This window comes from Pseudoliparis swirei, chromosome 8, assembly GCF_029220125.1.
Source record: "Pseudoliparis swirei isolate HS2019 ecotype Mariana Trench chromosome 8, NWPU_hadal_v1, whole genome shotgun sequence".
Lineage (NCBI taxonomy): Eukaryota > Metazoa > Chordata > Actinopteri > Perciformes > Liparidae > Pseudoliparis > Pseudoliparis swirei.
In genome coordinates, this window is record NC_079395.1 from 6,022,182 (window position 1) to 6,049,898 (window position 27,717).

At 40.5% G+C, this 27,717-nt stretch overlaps 2 protein-coding genes across 2 annotated transcripts in view; one reads left to right on the top strand and one right to left on the bottom strand.

Annotated features, from left to right (window-relative positions):
- The first annotated feature begins 1,717 nt into the window (after window positions 1-1,717).
- On the top strand, window positions 1,718-12,778 carry tmie (transmembrane inner ear). Its single transcript, XM_056421536.1, has 4 exons — window positions 1,718-1,828; window positions 6,934-7,051; window positions 7,977-8,126; window positions 12,444-12,778. Exons 1-4 carry the CDS (start codon window positions 1,718-1,720, stop codon window positions 12,776-12,778), a joined length of 714 nt encoding a protein of 237 aa, XP_056277511.1.
- Window positions 12,779-16,928: 4,150 nt separating this feature from the next.
- Window positions 16,929-27,717, bottom strand: part of pth1r (parathyroid hormone 1 receptor) — a 45,328-nt gene continuing 34,539 nt past the window's right edge. The window contains exons 5-13 of the mRNA XM_056421721.1: window positions 24,804-24,898; window positions 23,071-23,257; window positions 20,741-20,894; window positions 20,337-20,397; window positions 18,701-18,767; window positions 18,452-18,546; window positions 18,204-18,345; window positions 17,386-17,427; window positions 16,929-17,297 (exon numbers count right to left, since the gene is read on the bottom strand). Of these exons, the coding sequence (XP_056277696.1) occupies window positions 16,929-17,297; window positions 17,386-17,427; window positions 18,204-18,345; window positions 18,452-18,546; window positions 18,701-18,767; window positions 20,337-20,397; window positions 20,741-20,894; window positions 23,071-23,257; window positions 24,804-24,898 (1,212 nt within the window). The remainder of the gene's footprint in view (window positions 17,298-17,385; window positions 17,428-18,203; window positions 18,346-18,451; window positions 18,547-18,700; window positions 18,768-20,336; window positions 20,398-20,740; window positions 20,895-23,070; window positions 23,258-24,803; window positions 24,899-27,717) is intronic.

Below are 27,717 nucleotides of genomic sequence, written 5' to 3' on the forward strand. Positions count from 1 at the left end.
CCTCAAGTTATAAACATGAGCTAGTAATGAAGCCATCCATCCAATGCTTCGATTGATTTTTGTTTTTGTATTTAAATGTGTTAAATTAAAATGTTCTTCAACCCCTGGAAATAAGTAAATGAGACGTTTTGATAAATTCGTATGATTTAAAAAAAAAAAGGTATTTGTTTCTGAGAACTCTGCCCATGCACTAACTGCATGTCACAGGGATCTTCCACAAACTACGAGCTTAAGAACTTAAGTTTGTCTAACAATGGCTGTGTTTGTTGTGACCTTCATAAGGACACTTTGGGGGAGTGGCTTTATAAGGAGGCCTGAAGGGAGTCCGTGTTGCCTACTCGCCTCCTTTCTAGCTAGATTTAGCAACTTTTGTAGCTACTAATACTTTCATTGAGAAAGAGCGCTGGGCTTGGTTTTTAGATCTACATTTCATTTCATTTAGCTGACGCTTTTATTCAAAGCGACTGACAATAAGTGCTTTCAACTCTGAGAGTAACAACTCACAACAACAAGAATCCAGAAAGCCAAAATACAAAGTGCTATTTAAGTGCTAGTGAAGGTTTATTTCTCTTCTATCTAGCTTGTTTCTGCTAGTTTCTCCTCTCTTTCACTGAAAGCAGCCTCATAGGCTACCATGCACACCAAAGTGACAAACAAATACAAAAAAGAGCACCTTCATTTTTATTTCTGAATCATTCTAAAAATCAAATCTGACTCGACCACGTTTTTTCTCTTCTTGGGTGGATGAATAAAGGAACCGTTGGATTCCACAGCCCCTCTGGCTCTTCGCCTTCTGCCACGCTCAAAGTGGCGAGACAGAGTCGACTGTGAGCATTTCTACGCTCACAGATGCTGAGGCAATAAACTTGATGACGCTCGCCGCCGCTCGCTTCACGGTCCTGCGCAGGACAAGTTGGGTTGCCAGGTCTGTGTGACAAAACCAGCCCAATGGCCAATAAAACCAGCCCAAAAACAAGCCCAATATCAGAACTCAAAATATGCCCGTGCCAAACCATATACACTGCTTTTAAAGTCCAACAGCATTGCTATCATTGCCAAATGTATTGTAATATCTACAAAGTAACACCAAATGTTTAGTATGCCAGCATTAAAAGCGGTTTTCCCAAAAGAGTTATTTCACCTAGGTCCTAAAATGGCCTTGTGTAATTAGATACAGTATATTATCATAAATAAAATGTGTGTACGTGCTGATCTGGAGTCAGTTTGGTAGGATTTGGGTATAAATAAATTATTTCATTTAAAATATGGATTTTTATTTAAAGATATTCATGTAATTTGCATGCAAAATAGGTCTACCCGAACCAGCGGACAAAAAATTCAACCCGCGGCAACACTTCAAAAGTAGCCCAATTCCGCGGGAAAACCGCGGACCTGGCAACACTGATGGACAACCTCATGGCTAACTGTACTGCCCATCCCCCCCACCACACACACACCGTGTTCACTGCCTGTCCCCAGCAGGATGAGCTGGCTGTAAACCACACCATGTCTATTGATTAATTAATGCACCCTATAACTGCAGGGTTGGCTCCCTGCACCGCGGTGGAGGCGCTTTGGGCTGCCTGCAAGCGGTGACTGCCGGCCATTGTGGTCCTGTCCTCTATATATACGGCGCCAGGGAGAAAGAAGAAGAAGAAGAAGAGAGGAAGAGGGAGATAGGGGGCAGGGTGGCTGCGGGCAGAAAGAGGAGGAGAGGATGGTTGGGGATCAGCCCGGACGTCCACCTCGGCTCCTGCTGCGGGGCTGGGGAGCGCTGCTGCTGTCCCACTGCTTGTCCTCCGTGTCCTCCCAGGTCCCGGATCCCGAGGTAAGAGCCCGACACACCACCACGTCCTCCTCAGGTCCTCCTCGTGAATATATCCTGAGGGTTTCTCTGTGACGGATGCAGCGTAAAAAGAGGCGTTGTTGTTATTGTTTAGTCAACAGAGTTGTTTCTTGTGTTACTTAATAATGAGGAGTGAGAGGATATTAGGGAGAGACCTGGTATATTATGTCCTTCATGAATAGTTGAGCCACATGTGTTTACACAAACAGGAGGAGGGGGAGGAGGAGGAGGAGGAGGAGGAGGACGTCCCGGTACGTCAAGTTGTTTTTATGCTTCTTGGCTGAAGAGAATATGATTGCTATATAAGAATACAAAATACAAGCAGCTGAAATCCATGTTCTCTATTAAAATAATTGTGCTCTTGAAAAATAGCCAACTTACTACCTTGAGTACACTGTGGAGAACAACACAGAAAGGACAACATATGAAAACAATATTGTGTCATATTACAATAAATCAATAGAAAGAAATATAAATTTTCAAAAAAACTTCTAAATACTAGGCATATACAATTGCATATATCCTTTGTACATTATTTCCTTCTGTGAATAAATGCAATTGTATTTGGTCCTTTAGTAATACATGTGACATACTGTAACTAAACATGCATCCCAATGCAGATTTGTCCTATTTTTAGATGTTTATCCTCTATTTCCTGATACTAATCTTCCTTGATTAGTCGACTAAGGACCTTCTTAGAAAAACAAGAATTTACCTGATCAAGAATATTCAACCCTGTCGTTGGATATCAAACCAACCAAACTAACCGAAATATGTCATACATGTGGATACATGAGGATTAACACAAGGTAACTTGAGTTGATATTGTTTCAGCACCAATTTCTGAAGATATACAAAATGTTTATATATATATATATCTATATATAAATATTGCATTTGGCAACTGTCCTTATGACATTTGAAAGGCCACATGAAATTCCGAAGAAGTCCAAAAAACCGTAGGTCAGCAAGTGTCTGGACCAGCATGTGAATTTTTAATTTTTGTGACGCAAAACCTCATGAAGTGCATGAAAAATATCATTTCTGAATGTTGAGCTTTTGGATCTCATCGTAACATCTGCAGATTATTTTTGACTTTCGCACAAACTCAAAGAAAAGTTGTCCTCAAATGATAATAAAATACTTTACATCAACTGTTCAATTTCACCACGTAATGGTGCAGCAAATGTAATAAGGGTCCATCTTCTGATGCATCGCTTCTCGCTAAAGTATAGAGTTTCCAAAACTACCATGTAACGTAGATATACAATGTGACCATATAGATATAAAAGAACCATTTGAAGTCATCTAAAGGGCACTAATTCCTTAATTTCTGAATTGCATAGCCAATTTGTCGTTGGATATCAAACCAACCAAACTAACCGACATGCTTAAATATGTCATACATGTGGATACATGAGGATTAACACGAGGTAACTTGAGGTGATATTGTTTCAGCACCAATTTCTGAAGATAAAAAAGATATATATTGCATGTGGCAACTGTCCTTATGACATTTGAAAGGCCACCTGAAATTCTGAAGAAGTCCAAAAAAACGTAGGTAAGCAAGTGTCTGTACCAGCGTGTGAATTTTTAGTTTTTTTTGTCACGCAAAAACTCCTCGAGTATGAAAAATATAATTTCTGAATTTTGAGCTTTTGGATCTCGTCCACTCGGTCGAAGGCCGGAGTGACCCAGCGACCGCACGAACACCGATCACCACTCCGGCTGATGTTGAGTTGTTTCTTTCAAAACTGAAGTAAACTTGAGGCTCGTCCTGCCCCGTGAAATTGCCCCAGAGGAAAAAGGACTCAGCATTACATAATCGCTCTTGAAAAACAAAATAATTCTTTAAGAGCTGCGCTAAATATCCCCATCAGAGCTAATCCGTCCGTGGGAGTTGCACAAGCGCTGTTTTTGTCTGCAGCTCCCTTGTTCCAGCTCTGAACACGGCTTGCCTATGAGCCCCAAGTCGGGCCTGCCGGACAGCGCCAGGGCAAACAGACCTGTTGTTCTAGCTGAGAGTCTCACACGGCACCACGGAGAAAGCACGTGAAGATCATTGGAAACGACGCAAATTCTAATGCTTATCGTAACATCGGCCGATTATTTTTGACTTTCACACAAACTCAAAGAAAAGTTGTCCTTAATTGATAATAAAATACTTCACGGTCCATGCAATGTCCTTGGTCAACCTTAGCCGGGAGATTGTTTGAGGTATTTTCGTTCATTTCTACCAAAAAGCAAAATGATTCACTTACATCTACCTCCTCCAGAGCCTCTGACCGGTAGTGTTCACATCAACTGTTCAATTTCACCACGTAATGGTGCAGCAAATGTAATAAGGGTCCATTTTCTGATCCATCGCTTATCGCTTTATGGACGAAAGTATAGAGTTTCCATAACTACCATGTAACGTCCAGTCACGCAATCGATGCCCAGTAGGAAGGGAGGATTCTCTCTATCGGGGGAACTGATGCTGGAAAAAGCAGGAAAAGTAGTTTGTGACTCCGGCTGCACAGTTTCATGTTTATAGATCTACGGGAGACTCAGGGGGAGAGCGCCACACAAAAAACCCACAGACTATGGCGCTGTTGTTGTTTTTCTTGGTGGAAGAAATAATAAAGACCTGGAGGCTTTTTTCATTTTTACATTTTTTTTGCCAATGCCTTGGAGAAAAACACTTTCTGTTCGGAACTGTGTCAGTTCAGTTAACTGTCATACATCTAAATAATTAAATAAATAGTAAGTTCAATGTATACGTTAACCATATCAATAAAGTTAGATGAATCCTGGAATTGCGCTGCAGAGAAGAAGAAAAAAAGATTGGCTATGCAATTAAGAAATTAAGGAATTAGTGCCCTTTAGATGACTTCAAATGGTTCTTTTATATCTATATGGTCACATTGTATATCTACGTTACATGGTAGTTTTGGAAACTCTATTCTGAAGCGATGCATCAGAAGATCGACCCTTATTACATTTGCTGCACCATTACGTGGTGAAATTGAACAGTTGATGTAAAGTATTTTATTATCATTTGAGGACAACTTTTCTTTGAGTTTGTGCGAAAGTCAAAAATAATCTGCAGATGTTACGATGAGATCCAAAAGCTCAACATTCAGAAATGATATTTTTCATACACTTCATGAGGTTTTGCGTGACAAAAATTAAAAATTCACACGCTGGTCCAGACACTTGCTTACCTACGGTTTTTTGGACTTCTTGGAATTTCATGTGGCCTTTCAAATGTCATAAGGACAGTTGCCAAATGCAATATTTATATATAGATATATTATATATATATATATTAGGGCTGTGAAACGATTAACATTTTTAATCGGATTAATCACAGGTTTTTGTGGATTAATCATGATTAATCACATATTACCGATATTCTCGGTATATTTTGTGAGAACATAGAGATTTATGACAAAAGACGGATATATACATTTATACATTCTTCTATACAATGGTGCTGCAACTCAGCAGTTATTTAGCAGTTTTCTCCATATGGAACATTAATACATCTTCATCCTAAACAGAATGTTTAACCCTCTTGTTACCTTTCGGGTCAATTTGACCCCATTCAATGTTTAATGTCGGTGTTCTTTGGGGTCAATTTGACCCCAGGCTGTTTTTCACTGTGTCAAACATATCAGAAATATCAACTTTTTTATTTATTTAAAGGGCTATTTAGGTAGTCAACAAACAAACATAAAGTACCTCACACTTAAACTTGGGAAGCAATATTAATTCTAATAATTTTCTGGAGGTTTTAATTGCTGGGGTCAAATTGACCCCGCGGGTAAAATATGTTAGTAAAGTAAAGGTAACAGGAGGGTTAAACAGAACATTTTTCTCTTGTTTGTCAACCATAACTCCACCATGATACAATCTAAAGGCCTCTAGTCTTCCTCTAGCAGCTGCTGAGGCAAACTGACTGTGGGTTTTCTTCATGAACTGGGCCGTGATGAAAGGGACGGCGGGGACACCGCTGCAAAGCTGAAACCTCACCGGCCCGGACAGGTGGACAGATTGACTCTGTGGCGCGCGAGACGGAGATCGATAAGTGTTAACGCAACGCGAAGAGACAGAAATGACATGCTGCTGTGGAGATACGATCAACAACAGACGTTTAGTTTAATAAAAGAACAAAGACGTGCTATAGAGAACATGTCAGGGGGCGGGCCAATCTTTTTAATGTCATGCGATCTACCAACACTACGCCGCGATCGACTGGCAGGTCGCGATCGACGTGTTGAGACCCTGATCTACAGGAAGTAAAAGTCGTCACAAGGTTTCCGTAGGTGAACCTGCGGAAGGATCATTACCGATGAACAGACCGTCTGCATGAGAGCGGACAGAGTTCAGATTGAAGTGGTGGATTGGAAGCTCATTTTGCAAGTGACTTTTTTTTCGTCCCGACGACCAACAACAGACGGATTGGAAGCTCATTCTGCGCATGCGTTAAATGCGTTAAAAAAACAAAACTAGTTAAACCTGTAATTGAATTAACTGAGTTAACGCGTTATTTTTCACAGCACTAATATATATATATTTTGTATATCTTCAGAAATTGGTGCTGAAACAATATCAACTCAAGTTACCTCGTGTTAAATCCTCATGTATCCACATGTATGACATATTTAAGCATGTCGGTTAGTTTGGTTGGTTTGATATCCAACGACAGGGTTGAATATTCTTGCTCAGGTAAGTTCTTGTTTTTCTAAGAAGGTCCTTAGGGGACGAATCAAGGAAGATTAGTAGAAGGAAATAGAGGATAAACATCTAAAAATAGGACAAATCTGCATTGGGAAATTGGGATGCAGGTTTAGTTTTGCCACATGTATTAGCAAAGGACCAATTACATCTGCATTGATTCGCAGAAGTATCTAATGTAGAAGAATATAATGTACAAAGGACATTACTTCGCCCGAGGGTGATGTCGAGGTCCTGAAGCTTGAGTTACTCCAAGATCACACGTACTCCTTGAGGTTTGCTGCCTGACGTAAAGATGTTTATGAGGGAAGGTTTATTGGATTTGTGCAGAGAAACAATCAATGTCTCTTTTTTCCCTCCCACAGCTTTTGCCCACAGATCCCCCGAAGAAGCCGGACCCCATCACCTCAGAGTCGGTCGTCTTCTGGGGGCTACGCTTATGGCAGGTCATCGCCATCTTTTCCATATTTGTTTTAGCGATTAGTAAGTATGAAATCACTTTGTGGACGCCTTCACAAACCGTTCTTCTAATAGACTTCAGGCCTGAGAAATAACAGCTGGTCAAAGATGTTGAGGCATGGCAATTATGCGTCCGCGGTGTGATTATCAAGCACAGTGTGATTACAATAACATTATTTCGGGAAAGCCAGAGATCACATCCGTGAGTCATACAAGCAGCAACTGTAAAATGACGGAAGACAAACTCCCAGATTGTACAGATTGTGTATCTGGGACACTTTCTGCTTTGGACTCATCTTTTCTTAAAGGGCCAGTTCACCAAAATGACACCAATACATGCGTCTTAACAACTCTGCAGCCATGTTAGCGGCTCCGTCTATCTGTACTGAGGCGCGACGGTGCCTTATAATAATAAACGCTGACATCAGCATGATAACTTGCGTGCATGCCGACCACGCTGACGGCTGATGTTGAGCATGTTCACTCTCCTATTGGCTTGATAATTAGTGTGCTCATAGTTTAGGCCTATACCATGTTGCAACTAGAACGGGCACTCGGTAGAGCGCATACCTTCGCATATCACAAGATTGGGCATTGAATTATGAACATTTTGGCATTAGTTGCATGCCAATTGGATAACAATTGACCGTGCTATGGTAAAAAGAAGATTTTGACCTATCCATGACCTTGACCTTTGACCCGATTGATCCCGAAATCTAATCAAATGGTCCCCGGATAATAACCAATCATCCCACCAAATTTCATGCGATTCGGTTTAAAACTTTTTTGTTATGCAAATAACACGCATACAAATAAATAAATAAATACACGGCGATCAAAACATTACCTTCCGCATTTTCAATGCGAAGGTAATTACTGTCATGTGCTGTTTAAATAAACCAACTGTGTCCCGCCCCAACCCTCTTCTTCTTCTTCCTTTTTTCTTCAGTTATCACACTATGTTGTATGTTCAAATGTCGAATCCCGAGAACCAAAAAGGAAATCGAGGCCCGGCACGCGCAGAGACTGGCCGCCAAAGTATACGCCGACACATTAGAGACAGTGCCACCTCTGAATGAGCTGACCGAGATCCCAGGATGTAAGTACCTCTCTCTGATATATATTCATTATTTATTTAGTAAAATGCGGAAGTTGAGATACACAAGCTCCTCTTGTTGGAGCTGTTTTCTTGTTTTTCTTCTTAGACTGTTAAACCTTTTAAAGCTTCACACAGTAGCTCCAAATGAGAGAATGTGAGATAAATGTTGGAAAACGGTAAGTCTTGTGACAACAATAAACCACTTGGCGTACAATACATCCCATCTGGGATTGCTTTACACAAAAGGTCTTTGCTGCTGTAGTCTTACTATATAATTAAGGAAACCAGCAAGGCTGGACTGGGACAAAAAAATTGACCCAGTCATTCTGGCCCAGTCCGGCTTACCACATCTATCATCTTTGGGCTCCCCTACCAATCCTGTCCCGATGACAGTGAGTGTAAATAAAGACAACTCATGGATTCATAAAGCCTAGAATAAACGTCTTTGTGTCATGCGGCTATTTTTAAAGCTTTCTGTGCAACGGTCAAAGTTGCTGCCACCGTGCAATTCTCACTGCGTCTCTTCAACAATTATTTACGCGAATATTTGTCACTCACTGGAAACGCCTACTCGGCAGGACCTCGACCTCTCAGCCGAGGGAGCTAATAAAGCATGTGGGGGCGGGACTTATGCAGACAGATAGGCACGTTTCTCTTTAATCAACCCCAACACATTTCCAAGGGCAGTATGATTTCCTAAATCTTTATTCTCTCTCCCTTTCACCTCACACGACTTGCTGCACTTCGATTATTCTGCTCTGTCGTCTACTCCCTTGAAGTAAACTTCCTCTCCTCTTCTTTTTTTCTCCTCACCTCTCCTCCTCTCTTCCTCTTCCTCGCTGTTTTTCTTCCAGCCGCCACAGGTGCTCCTGCAGTAGAGACAGTCTCTGAGCAGGTCCAAAGTCAAAGTGCTCTCAACAGCCAGCCCTCAGCAGTTAGGGTCAGCGAGGAGCAACCCGGCTCCCTCAGCTTGCCTGAGACAGGCTGATTTCCCCCCTCCTCCTCCACCACCTTTTCTTCTGCTCTTGTCTTCTTTTCAGACTCTCCTCCTGGCTAAGTGACTTTAAAATACACACGGGTGGCCACCCTAAAAGGTCCTCTTCATACAACAGCCACCTCTCTGGTCTTCCTTAAATCTATTGCTGCAACAGAAATTCAAGCAAACACAAATGCATCATCTCAAGCACACGACTTGTGAAATGTATGAGTACAATTTGAATTGTTCAAATGTTGTTTTGTGGTGCAGCATAACATACGACTTTTAATGTTCTTCTTTTGCATATTTAATTACTTTTGTGCAGCTGGCCTTTTTGTAGTTTACAATTTTGTACTTTTTTGAGGTCGTCTGCTCTCTTAAGATCTTCTCAATGCGATGTCATTATTTGCTTCATGCATATGTGCATGAAAACGTCAAGAGCAATATGACTTTGATAACTAATAATACCAACACTGCAAGTAGGGAAAGTTGTAGTGCATGCAGCATGCGGTTTGTGTGTTTCTACCTGCCTGCTCACGCTTTGAATAAAGCAAATCATTCACACTATCTCCCGTTAGTGTTCATTAAATATGATCAAAGATGTCAACAACACTGATCTCTTCTCTCTTCTGGTCTTTCACTCTTTCTCTCTTAATGTCCCTGAGGAATTTGGTGCGTTGCCTGGTGACAAATAGGGAGTGACATCGGTCTTGTTGGAGCTACCGTGAGAGCATCCATATCTCCTTAATCTCCAGTGTGGTAGAGAGATGATCTAATATGTTAACTCCTCTTTCATTAACACATGACTAATCAACCGCTCTGGGAGAGCGGCCGAAGGGAAGGAACACTGACTGCAGCCGTAATAAAATGAGGATTAACATATTCAGAACATGAAAGTAACCAGAGTGTAAAGGCTGCTTCTGGATTAACTAATGTGGAGGGCAATAGAAATGTAAAGCCAATATGCATATGTATGCTTTTCCCCCCCATTATGTCATGCTTAGGTGACACTGATATGAAATATGTAAAAATATCCAATAAACCAAATGACCACGTGCAGAGAATCTAGAGGAAATGTAGCGTCCGTGAATGTTGGAACACATTTTTAATGTAAAATTAAATTCCTTAATAGAAACTGTCGCAATTTTCTTTTCTTTTTAAATGAGAGCTGTCACGGAACGATTAGTATGAACCCAATAGCACGACTCAGGAGACAGAACTGCAAATGATGCTTTACTCAGAGAATAATCAGGAATATAACACTAAGAAATATATGGGCACAATATGTAATGCACGAGGGCTTGGTAGGGGAAAACCACAAAACAATCTGGCAGAGGACAAGAGCAAGTGAGGGGAGCTCAGTAGACAGGGACTAACGAGGGAACGGGCAACAGGTGAGACGGGCATGAGGCCCAGGTGAAGGGAATGAGACTGATGAGGTGGGAGTGGCCAGAGGCAGGCGAGAGAACAGGTGAAGAGAGTTGGACTAACGAGATGGGAAGCAGGATCTGGAATGACTTGATAGTTCTAGTGAAACATGCAGACAGGATGAAAACAACTAAAAAAAGGAAGGTGTGGAGCTAAACTGTTAGAAGAGCTGGATTATACAAAGACAGAATACACTGATGCAAGCAATCAGTTGCAACATCACAACATGTCATTTAGCATCAAATTAAATATTGCAAACGGGGATCAAGACACGCCAACTGGTATCTTTGTTAATACGTGCAGGAATATATTTTTCAGCTAGCAGCAGCTTGTAAAATCGAGTTTACGTGTTGAAAGAATCTCTCTCAATTGTCCACTGAGATCTTCTCGGCCCTGTTCGTATCGAGCCGTTAAAAGCATCGGGGACGAAAATAAATAGGCGGAAAGGAAAGCTTTCCAGTTCCACACTCAATATCTGCTGCAAGTTCCAGGCCCAGCCTCTTCCTTTCATCCCTCGGTCCCCAGCTCCCTCACAAGCACTCACAAACATTTAATTATATCAGTCTGAAAAGATGGAGCTATCAATCAATCTTCTCATGCGCCGTTAACTCTCGCCAGATCCACTGCTTCCACAGAACAAAGAGAAGGAAGTCTAGTGAGACCCGCTACAGTTGTTGTTGTTGTTGTGAACAACCCAAACACATTTCTCACATGTGTGTACGATGCAGCGCTGAACGTGGCAGCGAGGAAAAGGTCGTTTGAGGTTCTCGGCACGCCGACTGACGAGTGGCGGATTTGCGGGAAAAAAGGAATTTGGTCAATTCAGTTTATTTTGTAAAGCCCAATAGCAAAAATGTCATATTTTCCTCAGAGGGCTTTACAATGTGTGCGTCTAAAGTTGGACATCTTTTGAAAATGTATCTCCACATGCAGGCAACCTCTTACTATCTCACATGTTTGGGGATATCTTAGAGATATTGTAAAATATATATTTTAAAAGTTTGATATTTTGAATATGCTTAATTCCTTCCAGAGATTTGATGTTAAGAAAAACCAACGCCGTTCTCATGTGTTTGTCTGTTAAATGTGTAACTACAACTAGCAGCTAGTTAGCTTAGCTTAGCACAAAGACTGGAAACGGGCCCGGAAGCTAGCTTTGCTCTGTCCGAAGGTCACAACATCTACCAACCAGCGTCTGAAAAGCTCACTAACATGCTGTGGCTTGTTCATTTAAAAAAAAGTACACAAAACCAAGTGTAAAAACCACCAATTGCGGTTTTACAGGAAGTTGTGCTGCATTATTTCTTTCATCTTTACACTTTTATACCAAAGCAACAAATGAGATGTAAATTAGCTTGAGCTGATTGTGTTACTTTTGGACCTAGCTAGATTAGCTATCTTCCCACTGTGTTTTCTTTATGCTAAACTACGCTAAGTGTCCGCTATAGCTAGCTCCATATTAAAAAAAGTTATATTTTCATTCCGACATGAAAGTAAGATCTCTTCTCATCTCACTCTCAACAATAAAGCGACCCTTATTGTCAAACTACTCCTTCAAGTCCAGAGCAGTTTATTGTGAATATTAATGTATGAAATGTACCTTTCCAATCTCAATCTATACTTTAAAGAAGATATTAATCCTCACTCATTGTGTTGGCTGAGTGCATCCTTTGATCTCCAACTCTCCACCACAAAGTGCATCGCATCAAACAATCCCATAAAAAAAGAAAGCATGCTTATTAGAGAGAAGCAGATGTGCCTTTATCATTACATGCAACCTACTCAGCGCGCCACGCTGCAGGATTAAATTCTCCTTTCCAATTAGCACAGAGAGGACCTCCATGGTACCTGATGCTGCCACGCAGCCGTCACCCTTTATTTGTAACCTTTTTATTTCTTTTGTTCCCCTGCAGCTGCAAAGGTAGAAGAGAAAGAGGAGGTGCCAACAGTCTCTGGTAAAGTGGATGCTGATAAAGGAGCGAAGAAGACCAAAGAGGGCAAGAAAGAGGGCAAGGGTGCCAAACAAGGGAAAGGAGATGAAAAGGAGGAGGCGCCATCAAAGAAGGGCGAAAAGGGAGCATCCGGTAAAGAAGCTGGTGAAGGGAAAGGGAAGAAGTCTGGGGAGAAGGGGGACAAGGGGGAGAAAGGGGACAAGGGGGAGAAAGGAGGCAAAGAGGATAAAGGAGGAAAAGGAGATAAAGGAGGCAAAGCGGGGGCTAAAGGAGGAGCCAAGAAAGCTCAAAAGTGAACCCAAAGATCAACTCATATTGTTCTCTGCAGGCCTTTTGCACACCTTTTTTTCTAAAATGAAATTTGTATATTATATTTGAAATAAAAAAATGCATCAATATATATGTAGTCTATATTTCTATAATTTATTTTATCTATAATATGTCTATAAGAATCATGAAAGTCGCAAGAAAATCAGAGTACAATAAAATTACTGATTTATTCACAATTCACTGATGAACATGAGACCAGAAAACATATTCTTATTTTATTCCCAGTTTACACGTATATATCTACAACGTACCTAAATCAGAGTGATGAGTAGGCGAGACACGTCTTCGCAAACACACACATTGCACCTAAAGCATGAAGACCAACGCCGACTCCACTGAGAACATTTCGAGATAAATAAAAGACAACCAAACACATTTTATACTTCAATGAGAGGTAACCAACTACAGCATTACAACATCTATGATTATTGGCCGTATAGTAAAACTTAATTCCAAAACACAATCATTTTTACATGATACAATCAGATAAAAAATACTATATTATAAGGTAATAAAGTGCTCAAATATAATGTTCAATGTTTTTTTCTTCTTTTAAATGGAATATTTTTATGCTCCGACACTAGCCGCCTTTTTTAAAATTGATAATATCCGTCTCAAACAAAAGGAACAAAGTGTTTACTTGAAAGGGGGCAATGAGTGAAAATGTCAGATTGAATTAAATAGAGTTGTAAGAGATGCAATAGATGGCTGCTTTGAAAAAATATATTTTGAGATACACTGAAATATCGGAAGTTTTTTTCCGCCTCTCGTCGTTTCCTCGTTGCAGCAACCTGTAAGGATCGTCGTAGTCAACGCACGACATGCCGACTGACCCCCATGGAGATGTTCAACTGGGGTCACCGAAGGGCCAAAATGCATTTCTTACAATTCCACTGCTAATTGTTATTATGAGATGAATGTCGTTCTATATTTTGTATATTTCGCCAATAAATGCCATGAAAAGACCCAAACCATCGATGTGTTAGTCCATCAGTGTCTTTGTCTCTCATTTAAAAACTCAATCGTTAAAAACAGCTTCATGCAGTCTAAATAATGTTCAATAAACAGCAGGGCACGGCCGCTTATAGCATATGTTCATTGATTATTAATTACATATTTTCTGTGCTCGTGAGTATTTACTATATCAGACACCACTTTCTGGCAGTTTGTTAGTTTTTGTATTTTCATTAGATTTGTTAATGAGATTAATATAGAATATTACAAGACTTGCTGTCCCATACATATCTGCTTCATGGGGAAACAGTGGAGACAGTTTGTAAAGTTGTTAAAAAATATGATTTTTTTTTAGTGCATGCACTGTGCTTATTTAGATGCTGTATAAATATGCTGGCTTGACTTGTGTGCAGGCTTTAATCTTCGCTCACATCTTCATAGATCTGATGGGGGAAAAAACTGTGTATGAGGGATTTGGGAGCTTCATTTCGTCAGTGTGGAGTCACCAAAAGAACACAACAGCAGGAGGGATGAAGACGAGCATCAGAGGGTGGAACGTAAAGGAATGTGGGACAACGCTTCGTACATACGAGCACGTCTGGCTTCGGTCACATATTTGTAATGATGCGAGGTCAAATTCAATTTAGTTGAATTGGATCTATAAAGTTAACAAGTTACATCTACAAATCCAAGCCGAACAGCAGAACGGCCTTTAATAATAAAAAAAGGTCTCGGTCTATTGTTACCAAGCTGCTGAGTGTTGTGCCCCACTATTGTTTACATGAAACGGAGAATTTAAATAAATCTGTGTGGCTGCTCTATTTTAACACTTTTATCTTGACATTTTCCTACACTTACTACCAGTAGAATATATATATATACACTACCGTTCGTGTCTTCCATGAAAACTCACTTTTATTTATCAAATGAATTGAAAATTGAATAGAAAATATAGTCAAGACATTGACAAGGTTAGAAATAATGATTAATATTTGAAGTATTAATTTTGTTCTTCAAACTTCAAGCTCAAAGGAAGGCCAGTTGTATAGCTTATATCACCAGCATAACTGTTTTCAGCTGTGCTAACATAATTGCACAAGGGTTTTCTAATCAGATATTAGTCTTCTAAGGCGATTAGCAAACACAATGTACCATTAGAACACTGGAGTGATAGTTGATGGAAATGGGCCTCTATACACCTATGGAGATATTTCATTAGAAACCAGACGTTTCCACCTAGAATAGTCATTTACCACATTAACAATGTATAGTGTGTATTTTTGATTAATGTTATCTTTATTGAAAAAACAGTGCTTTTCTTTGAAAAATAAAGACATTTCTAAGTTACCCCAAACTTTTGAACGGTAGTGTATATATATATATATATGTATATATATATATTTGTTTTTTGGGGGGGAGAAAGAGGGTGGTTTTACGGCGTTCAAGACTTTTTTTGTCCCTGTAAACAAGTTTGTGGATGAAAATACAAAGGAATGCTGCAAAATATTGTCAGAGAAAATAATATAATTTCGGTTGAACTCCTTAGTTAGCCAGCAGAAACAATTATGTAACTTGCTATGATACTTGGTTCCTGGAAATGGACTAAGATCCTTGGGTCACGGTCACCTTGATCCAACCGGAGTAAATCGTGTGCCAGGTTCTCCAACAACTGATCTGATTGGTGAAAAGGTCTGATGGGAGGGTTAAGTTTACAATAATAATAATATGTGCTAAATATTCTAGAAAGATGGATTTGTTGAATGTTGCCTTGTGCTCATTAAAACACAGTTGATGATGCTGTTTCTCTTCGGTATCAGATTAAAGATACTGTCGCCGAACCTGCACTCGCAAGTTACAGATTATAAAATACACTGTGGAATGATTCATTAAACGCGTGTTCAAATGCCCTCCGTCGAATATAATCAAAGTTTAGTTTTGGACTATATACATAACCAAATATTGCAAACATTCCGTAAACATACACATTAAAACAACACATATTGAAACATAGCTTTTTAAGATATTCATACACATGAACACTATTAGCTCACAATTAGAATGTATTTCTGATCTTTGTAAACATTGTGACTTGTATATACACGTTAAAAAGCAGCATAACACTGAACCATCTGTAAAAATGATCATCTATTAATTTCTGGGGTTTTCTTCATATCCACCACGAATGTCACTTTTGGAAATCCATCCGAATACAAGATTTTTTTGTGGAATCCTCAATTTATTGGAATTCCCCCGTAATATGTGACGGTTTCTTGCGCCTTGTGTGTTTTTAAATGGGGTCTCATCCTTTTGAACACGGCGTGGGAACACATGATACCATTTCTGTCATATTTCCATTCATTTCTTCTCCACCTCTACACAGTCTTCAAAGAAATATTCCAGCTTTGGCATCTTGCTCGACAGAAAATTTGAATGTGAAACATTCGTTTGAACTCTTTCGAAATCTGTAATCAGACGCATGAAGGCCGTTTTGTTTTTTAAACGGCAGAAACTGTACAATAATTTGAGAAAAAAAAGAAAAGCCCCATTACATAGCGATGTTGACCGTGTTAAAACTACTTTGAAAGTATAAACATTAAATTACCTGAGTACCTTCCCTTTACACTGAAGTGGATTTAACTCAATGCGGATTAATGAGATACCGATGCCAGAAAGCTTGAACAGATGCCTCAAATAATAGGATTGGTTATTCTGTAAGCTAAACACACACACACACACACACACACCACCTGGCTTTACATTGGTGATTAAGGCTGTTCCTGGCAACTTCTGTAACTACCCCCCCCAGTTTGATTTATGTCCAAAAGCTGAGCGCCAGACATTTTCTCCCAAAAAAACCCCCCCAAAAAACAAGAGAAAACAAGATAACAACAGGTGTGTGGCAGTGGAAAAGAAATAAGAAAACGGCAGTCTGTTTCCATCCTTTTACACATCCACTGACGGCAGGTGGTTGGCGAGCGAAGACGAGAGGGTTTCTGCTTCAACATGCAGAGGGCCTTCGTCCCTCGGGGAAAGATGGTCACCCGGCTCACCGAAGCGAAGCGCCCTCTGTGTCCCATCCGATCCGATCCGGCTCACAGGGGAATAACTGGCTATATCCCCTCGACCCCCCCGAGGCTCTCACACGATCGTCGCCGATGGAGGTCACATGACCGTCTCCCTCTCCTCCTCCACCACGGGCGAGGGTTTCTCGTTCTCGCCGGGCCGCGCGGGAGCCGAATGCTCCTCGGCGGGAACGCGGAGCTCCTGTCCCGACGAGGGCCCGGAGTTCTCGGAGACGGAGACGGAGCCGTTCTTCACGTAACCGGGGAGGTTCCTGTGCCCGTTCGCAGGCACCGGCCCCAGCCTCGTGGTGAGGTGGAGGGCCAGCGGGCCCCGGGCGGTGACGTTGGTCACGCTGGTGTGTGACACCATGGGTCCGTAGCTGTAAGTGTTGCTGCCGCTCCGAGCTTTTCTTTTGAAATCCAGGGCCAGAGTCCTCCTGCTCCAGGACTTTTTGATCTCCGCTTGCACCTGGGAAGACAGCGACGCGTTTATGACCACGTGGGAGCGTCGACGTCGCGGAGGAGTTACGGTGTAAAAATGACAACTGAGTTCTTACCTCCCCATTGCAAAAGCAGTATATAATTGCAACCAAGAATCCCTGGAAAGGAGTCGAGAAAGATGCGTCTTTAATGTGCACGTCACATGACCTTCTTTAGTACGGTAAAATAAACCATCAGCTATCTCTTAATTCCTCTTTATCTTCATTAAGATCCAACAATTAAAGATTTCGACAACTAGCAGCTGATGCCCTCCAGTGTTTTCCTGAGACGTCGGGGGTCTTGTCCGTGACTAAAACACGTTAACCCTGCATTCTTTTCTCACTTACATTTTTTTATTTGTTTAGTGATATAAACATAAAACAAGTACAAAATTGTCAGACATAAACATATATATACACCCATATACATACCCCTACACACACACATACACACATACACATACACACACACATACATATACACACACATACATATACACACACACACACACACATACATATACACACGCATACACACACACATACATACATATACACACACATATACACACGCACACATATACACACACACACATGCATACATATACACACATACATATACACACATACCCTCCCCCCTCCAAAAAACAACAACAACAAAACCGGCACCCCCTTAATGATCTTTTCCTTGTAAGTGTGTATACACCACCCTGCATCTGTATTTGCAATCCCCTCAAAATCCAAATCCAAATCCTACCCCCGAGTATTTGACCCCTCCTCTAATTTGTAATGAACTCTGCATTCTTGTAAAAAATCCTGATCAGATCATCCGATTTTGAAATGGGGCCTCTCGGCTAAATGTGCATTCCTGGCCATTTCTCCGGCGGCCGATGTACCTGGAAGGAGTTGAACAGCATCTCGTAGTGCATCTGTATCAGCCAGGGGACTCCGGACACCTCTGTGTACGGCATGGCGTGGAATATGATGTAGTGGACGCCGAAGAGCGGCATCAGCACCAACGTGGATTTTAACAGTTTTCTGTGACAGAAACATTGCATCATCTTAACAAAAAAAACAGTACGCAGGATGAGCCGGTCTTGCGCGTTAATATCTCGGTTTCCTCACTACGCGGGTCACTTGGTACCTGTACTGCTGTCTCGTGTCACACCTTCCAGCATTTGTTTCTCGCAGTTTAGTTGCCAAGACTCTGATGATGTTCAGAAATAACATAAAATTAACCTGAAGACACAAATAGAAGCATAACGATATCAGTGAGTGCATGTGCAAAAACATAACACGGTGTTATCAGACCGGTTTTATGTCACAGGTGCCGTGAAACACTGTCATCTCACTCAGCGGGGAAGAAGGGGCCAGCAGCCGGTATCAAACTTACCACTATCGCTGCGAGGATAGGCACTTGGTATATCCACTTCAAACTGCCTGCACTTAAGTCCCAACACCTGCAGCAGATCAACAACAACACAGCGGGGGGGTAAGCAAGAGTTAAGTGAGGATCAAGTCTCCAGATGTGATGCTCCAGGATCCCTCGGTTCAACAAGCACCGCTGCCATCGATGCACAAAATGAGGATAACAAAATATATATATATATATATATATACACTACCGTTCAAATGTTTGGGGTCATCCAGACAATTTCGTGTCTTCCATGAAAACTCACTTTTAGTTATCAAATTGAATAGAAAATGTAGTCAAGACATTGACAAGGTCAGAAATAATGATTAATATTTGAAGTTTTAATTTTGTTCTTCAAACTTCAAGCTCAAAGGAAGGCCAGTTGTATAGCTTATATCACCAGCATAACTGTTTTCAGCTGTGCTAACATAATTGCACAAGGGTTTTCTAATCAGATATTAGTCTTCTAAGGCGATTAGCAAACACAATGTACCATTAGAACACTGGAGTGATAGTTGATGGAAATGGGCCTCTATACACCTATGGAGATATTTCATTAGAAACCAGAAGTTTCCACCTAGAATAGTCATTTACCACATTAACAATGTATAGTGTGTAGTTTTGATTAATGTTATCTTTATTGAAAAAACTGCTTTTCTTTGAAAAATAAAGACATTTCTAAGTGACCCCAAACTTTTGAACGGTAGTGCACAGCTGAAAACAGTTATGCTGGTGATATAAGCTATACAACTGGCCTTCCTTTGAGCTTGAAGTTTGAAGAACAAAATTCATACTTCAAATATTAATCATTATTTCTAACCTTGTCAATGTCTTGACTATATTTTCTATTTAATTTTCAATTCATTTGATAAATAAAAGTGAGTTTTCATGGAAGACACAAAATTGTCTGGATGACCCCAAACTTTTGAACGGTAGTGTATATATACGGTATATACATACACATATATATATCCATACATACACATATATATATATACACACACACATATAAATATATATACACAGAAAAAAATATATATATGCATATACACATACATATATATATATATATATTTATTTTGTTTCTGTGCATTTTTCTTCAAGATGATATCAAAACACACTGCCTAAATATTCATACATGTCTTCAACTCCTAGACGACCTAGAACGATACACATGTCCTATCCGTGTGGCCCTCTGCTCCCTCTCATCTATGATGCTCGGTTTGTTTTCATGACCAAAAGTAGCATAGCCCGTAGCGGCTCTCCACTGGACCGCTACCGGAGAGCCGCTCAGTGGTAAGCTCTCGGCTCCAGAGTCTTGGGCCCCATGCGGAGCCTCCAGATGGAGCCGGTGAGAGGGTGTTGAGGGCCGGCCAAGTCGGTTGGAGGCACTTTACTTTGAAGGTGAATCCACTTTAATTCTCCTTTTCTTTCATATCTGTCCACAAGCTTTGCTCCGGTTCTTTGAACAACAAAGTTCCCGGCATGTTTGGCGAGCAGGAAGTCGCGAAGAACGCCGACATGCGGAATATGTATTTGTTGAAGGAGACCACATCTATAAAAATCGATTCTTTTACCCAGAATAGTGTTCATCCTATTCGTGCAGATCACTTACTCGGTGTCGGCAAACGTGGCTCTCATCGTCGCCCAAACTGTCACGACCATCGCTGGCACTCCTGGAGAAAAAAAATACAACAAAACATATTCCAGTTACGGCCATCTCGATTAGAAATTCATTCCAGAATGTGCTCATCGAGAGTAGAGCCCGGGTAGCACAGCATCCACATTGTATGCGCTGTGCTTACGTAACTTATACGCACAGTGTGTACAATGCAGGAGCTGTAAAGCCCATCTTCATGCAGGGATTCATTTCACTTATTATTACAGTATCAGGGATTTGACATTGGCTCCCGTAATAAATGAAGCCCCTGACATATTTCTTGATTTGTATTTGCGTGGTGATTACTCTCATCGCAATGTAATCACGTTCAAGGAGAATGTAAATGAAGCCAAACTCACCCCATCCAATCAGAGTGAATCCCCACAGATACTTTCTGTCGGAGAAGAAGGTCATGAAGATGAGGCTGTGGAGGTACAGACCCTCCACCAGGATCCAGTAGTAGTTGGTCGCCAGAAAGTACAAGAACAAGGTCACGACCACTTTGCAGCCAATCTGTACACGGATGAGGAGAGTAGATACAAAAAATTCATTAAAAAAACACATTTCAAATGCATTATAGAATAGAATATAGTCCGCCGGCTGCAGCTGGCCAAAGAACAACGTGGATGTCTCACGTTTCCAGATCTTTGTCAAATAATGTATTTTAAAATACTATTGATGGAGAAGAGGAGCACTTCAGATTCAAAGTATATATTATTTTTCTTTATTTTATATTAATTTTCTGATTTATTTGATTATAATAATTTAAGATAGGAATATATAAGCATTTTTTGCTTCTACCTATACCTTTTTAGTCTCTGTTTTGTATATTATATAGAATAATATTGTATCGTATTGCAATGATTGACTGAATAAAATACACAACAACAAATACACAACAAAGTGAGGATGGAAGTATGTATGCGTGTAGATTTTGTATTTGACATATAAAAAAAATTAATTCAAAGCGTTGTAACAATCATTAACAGTAATTTTTTCTTTCTTCCAAAACATTTTCTTGAAGTAATCAAGAGCTAGTTTAAGGATGTGCTTTAGGGAGCTGCGAATCATTAATATTAGCATAACAAAGCGGCACACGCCGGAGGGAGGGGGGCTTCCCGCCTTCCGAGCAGCGTGCCGATGACGGGCCGACTCAGAACCGGTGAAGACGAGCCGTGCCGCCCAATCGGGACACATTTAAATGGTGATGTCAGGCCGAAAATAATAATCGTATTTGCATATTGGTGTCACAGGAGGGAATATTTCTCATGAGGTGGGGTGGTTGGGAATCAAAAACTAGGGGAACGAACAATTTAATATAATTTGTTTTTAACCAAAATGCATCATGACAGATAAAATCTGGAAAGACATAATGTATTTATTTTGATAATATAAAAAGAAATGAATGTCTTTGTTATTCACAGCCGGCTTTTCCTCTGAAAACACATCGTCTTGATTCATTATCTATTCTGAGTGTCTTGTTTGAAAGTAACATCGCTTTCATTTTTACACATGAAAAAAAAAATTCAGATTTGTTCCACTTTTGAACAAAGAGTCTTTAGTTGCCAGTTTGTGCGTTTGAAGAAAACAATACTACAAAATGAAAAGTTTTGTCCGAGCTGATCGGCTTTGTGTGTTCTTAAAAGTGAAATGACATAAATGCTTCAACCATTTACGTGATAAATATGCAATAATTGTCAAGAAAATAAATATAACCGTCACCATATATAGTGAACTCAGAAATTAGCGCAGAAAGTACTGGTGGCACAGCATTGAGCTGCAGCACACACACACACACATACACAAGTATTATGTTACGTCAGCTGGACCCTGGTGACTCGTATTGGAGAGCAGTGAAAAACACTTTCATTGAATTGAGTCATTGAGTGAACCATATGTAATAAAAAAACAGAAAATATAATACATCAATCAATTAATGCCCGGGTTCAAGAAGAGTCTCTTAAAACTGTGCCTTCGACAAACAGTATAAAATAATTGATGTTTTTTTAGAGGTTAAACAATTCCAGTCAGGTCCAATTTATTTACACAACTCAATAAGCTCTTTCCTTAGACCATCGATAGGATAAGGAAATAAGTATTATTGATAATATATGCTCAGAGATCGTTTCATCCATACTGATTACCAGTCTAGTAATGGTCCAGTCTCTCTTTTCTAATCTCTTTGTGTTCTATTCAGCATGAGTGGGCAACAGCAGGGTTTACTTTTTTTGGCATGGGGTCATTGGCAAACTGGTTTTCTTCTTAATTCTGGAATAAAACTGAATTATAAAGCTGATTAATTAAGATCTCGTCAGTGAAGCTTTGTTGCAAACGTTGTGGTGTGGACCGGGTGTTATAAACAAAGTCGGAAATAAATATGGCTCAGTAATTAAAAATCGTTATATATCCTTTTAGATTTGCATATAGTTACAGAAACTTGATGTTCTTATTGATATATACAAACAGTAGATTGAGTAAAAAGCCCATTAGGGTGTAGATAGATATTTGCCACACACACACACTAGTATTTAATAAAAGCACAAACATCCTACAAATTTCCTTCATTGTGTCGTATTTTCCCTACTTTAATAATGCAGTTATTATAAAAACCTCTTTTGAGTTCAGCGAGTGTTTTTCCTCCTCTTTTTGAATTTCTTCTCTGAGGCTGGAGTCGCGTTGCTGTACTTACGAACTGTGTTTTGTTGGAAGGCGGAGCCTCCGTGATGGACTTGAGGTCTTCCAGCGTGACCCTCTCCGTGTTCTCTAGAGTCGATCCGGAATAAAGCACGACATCTTTCACAAAGATGCTGATGGCTCTCAGCATGTAGGACACAAAGAGGTGCAAGTGGATGTAGTTCCTTGTGCAGTGCAGACGTCTGGGGAGAAGGAAACAAGAGCGGGAAGGTCGGAGAAATGGTGTCAGTGAGTGTGTGACACACACACACACACACACATAATACTCATCCTAATTAGAGCCAGCTGACTGTAACACATTCTTGAGATTACGAGGCTCGAAACGCACAAATATTGAATTGCTCGACTCAGAATGAGCCGTAAAAACTAAATTGCAAGCGTGTGTTGAGAGAAAGTGTGCACATATCCTCCCAGACGAGCGTGAGTCTGTCAAGAGCTCTTCCAAAACATCCCGTCTGAGTGTTTACTCCGTGGGCCTTCGAGGGAATGCTTCAGCATCGGAATCAGGTTGCCGGATCGATGGCCGCCGGAAAAATAGATTTGAAGAATATAATTAAAAATGTATGAAAACATTCCAAGTCAAATTGAAATGTGGAGTAAAAAAAATTTGATACTTTAATAATTACCTCTTTGCTTTGCAGTATTAACTTTGTTTCTTTTCTAAAAGCCTCATTAATGAGCGGAGCGTTTGACGAGCTCCCCTCAGTGAACTATTGATTTTAAAAAATAAAAAAAATAAAGGGAAAAACTAATCCAGTCTTAATTTCCCTGGTGAAAAATTCTGAACACAACTGCTAATGTGAAATATCCCTTTTCTCTCCCTGGAAAACATTTACGAGCTCTCGTGTCTAAAAGCTGACATGTTGAAGGGGAGACATGTCTGGAGTGCTCCGGAGCACCGAGCCAGAATGTCAGATGGGCCCCTGGGATGACTTATTAAACTCATTTGGCTCGTAGATTTTTCTGGTGCCAGTTGGGATATGTGTGCGTGTGTGTGTGTGTGTGTGTGTGTGTGTTTGTTTTCTAAAGCCGTCTGAATGCCTGCCTGTTTGGCCAATCAAGTTTCAGGGAACATTGGTAAACAGCGCCGACACATCGAATCCTGATACTCGACAAAATAAGCAAATAATGACAAATGTGCCAAGCATTAATCAGCCGTGCAAAAAAAAAAAAAGCAGCACATTGATATTCTTTTCACAAAATGTCACTAAAAACGTCCTTTTATCTTGCGTCACTGGGGAACGCTATAATCTTTGCGGGCTTGGTAGAATAACAAAAAAAATCTGTTTTCAAGCTTTGGTTTTGATTTCCATGGGAAACTGAAAACAGCAAAGCATCTAAATGTCAGATAAAGGAGCATCCGCTGCTGCAGGCCAGGAGGCAACCAAGCTAGTCTGTTAAAAGTCAAAGTAGAAGCCAAAGGTTATGTTTGATCGAGTGTGCACGCTTCATGTTGTTGCGAAAGTATACTGCATTGCTTGCTTATACAGCTACCAATAATTGCATGGTTTCCTGATAAAAAAATGCATGGGTCTTCATATTAAATTGCATTCGGCTACACGGTATGTTGACCACATGGTAAGGAATCGGTCCTTTCCACTCCGTTGGGATCCCTGCTGCAAGAGCTCTAACCTAGAGTCCAGGCTGTGGATGTAAATTATTCTCCTGGAAGAATCTGTAGGTCAAAGAATCGATTGAAAGAAATTCAGAAGACGTCGTTTAGCTCACCGGAAATACCCCAGGATGACGACAGCGACCATGAGGGATCCCAGAGAGATGGAGTAACCGATGGTGTAGATGAGATACAGGCGGTGGAAGACATCCTGTTGGTGGAGGGCGATGCGTTAGATGGGCAAAATGGATTTCCATATTTATGTGAGGAAAACAATGGAAAAACACATATTTGTCTCGTCATGAAGAATAAAAAAGGTTCAAGAAGCCTTCATGAAACATTAATATTCAGTCAGTATACTTTTGCATCTTTTCTTTAAAAAGAAAACAAAAAGTTTATTTATCTCCCACTGTTGGAAATGTATAGCAGGTCTTTGTTCAGTTTCAGTGACAATCGCTTTTATATAATGTTACACAACTTTTTAATGCATTGAAGCTTACGTGTTGTACTTAGGAGCAATAGTATTACAGAGAGTTAAAATCTTAGCGACTATATCACCTAAGACTTTATCACAAAGAGCACGTTGTCACAATACTCACACTATATTGGAAAAAACAGAATCAATAACTTTGTTTAAATCACTTCTTAACCCTCCTGTTACCTTCAAATGTACTAACATCTTTTACCCTTTTTGACCACAGCAATTAAAACATCCAGAAAATGATTTGAATTTATATTGTTTCCCAAGTTTAAGTGTGAGGTACTTTATGTTTGTTTGTTGACTACCGAAATAGCCCTTTAAATAAATAAAAATATTGATATTTCTTATATGTTTTACACAGTGAAAAACAGCCCGGGGTCAAATTGACCCCAAAGAACACCGATGCGTACAAGTTGTGTACAGGACATTGAAACATATCATGTGAATTTTATGTTTTCCCAGTTGTCCCCAATATATTAGGAAAAGTCATGAAATATGAAGCAAAAAACATGATGTCAATCATTTTTTTTAGAGACGTTAAACATTGAATGGGGTCAAATTGACCCCAAAGGTAATAAGAGGGTTAAACCCCATTTTTATCGAACAGCTTTTAAGTGATGTCGTCCTTTTATGCAGCTCTTTGGTTCCCCTTCCTGGTTCCAGTTTTTTATTTTATATTTGTATCTGAGCATTCTATTTGTTTGTCTTGATTCTCTGTAGAGCACTTTGTAAACTCTGTTTTTAAAAAGGTGCTGTATAAATAAAATCATGATTATTATTATTAGTAAAAAACTTTAGCGCGTTTAAAAATAATATGGCCACAGAAATATCTCAAACACCCAGAAGTTAGTGACGGAAACAGCGTTTTGACATGGGTGGCGGAGACGAGCGAGGCTTTTTGGTGGTGGAGGAGGTGGAAGTTTGATCTTCCGGACCGCCAGAAGACACCGTCAGGAGAGCCACGAACCAACCCGAGTGTCTGTGCACCAACACGCTGGAGGAGGCCGAGAGCCCCTTGTGATGCAACCAGATACCCCACTGCTGTTATCATTTAGCTCCGGGGACCCCGGTGCCAGAACACGGGTTCCTTAAGTTGTGGTGGCGGTCTGCGGTATGGCAGTTCCCTCGGGAGACCATCAACATAAACATGTGCAGCCAGAAAGAAACTGCAGGGCGCCATGAGGAGGCCGAGCCCACATCCTCTGCAACACATTCACGCGGGGAGAGGAAAACGTCCGTGGGCCAACTCATGTTTGTGTCGTCTTCATGGGGAAAATAAATTGAAATTAGTAAAAATCTAATGTTTTTTTTAATCAACGAGTGACTGATTACTGTATTTCTCTTTTGCCCCCTACATATTTTGTAGCCACGAGCAACACTACAAACTGAAGAACCACTTAACATTAACCTCTAATTTAATAACAATACGCCTCATCCGTTTAAAAGGCTATAGACCATTTTATGTGCAAGATTAAAAATGCTTCCAGACCGTAAATTAAAAGAAATGTATACTGTAAAGAAAATCCTTAAAAAGCCATGTCAGCATCAGAACTCAGTACTTTTACAAGAAAAATCGCACACACACGCATCTACACAATAATGGCTATAAGTGCTATTTCCCTCCCTTTCTAGCCACATTAAAGCTCGTTCTTCACCCTTCTTAAAATACCCACTGCAAATTTTATAGTCGGACATTCCTCCCTCGCGCAGGAATAAAGCGAGAAACGGGAGGAGCGACTGCGAAGGAGGACACGCAGCTTGAGCTCACAGGAGGCGGATGGTTGTAAAAGATTGCCATGATGGTGTACAAACAAGCCTCTCAACATGAGCTGTGTTGCCACGGTGATGTCAGTGTTTATGGTATTTATGATCGTAGCTTTTGATTCACACACGCTGATTTGGTTTTAGATGGTTACAGGATCTCAACACACACACACGACCGTCAGAGCATTATTATAGCAGAACATGTGTTGTATGTAGAAAGTAACGTCGACCTGAGCAGAGCATGACGTTGCGCTGTGTGTGTGTGTGTGTGTGTGTGTGTGTGTGTGTGTAATCCCAGATCATCAGGCCAGCTCTGTGTGCCTTTTAATACATGTGTTGAGTACGCCACTGGTTAGCTATGCACTGCGCATTAACGGCGCCAAAGGAAACAACAACTCGATCAACAGCGTCGTCGCCGGAGCGTCGCAGCAATGATGAGGCAATCGAAATGCCCTGAATTTGATCATCTTAGATCAGTGTTTAAGACCAAAACAAGTTAAGATACCAGAACTGTAGAGATGTGTTGGGCGTCAACATTAATAACCAGGGAGAATGGCTGGACACTCATGTGTAACGGGCTAATACAGGCAGAAATGAGCCCTACATTTTTTTTACAAATGAGTTTCACATCGTCTCACTTCTGGGTTTCTTGTCTCCAAGTCAATGGACTTCTGGTGAAATACCTGAAATAAGGTCCGTCGAGTTTTTAACGTTGTGTTCTAGCAGCGTATTGAGATAGCATATTTTCCTCTATAATTTAAGGAATAATTTAAACCTAAAAACAG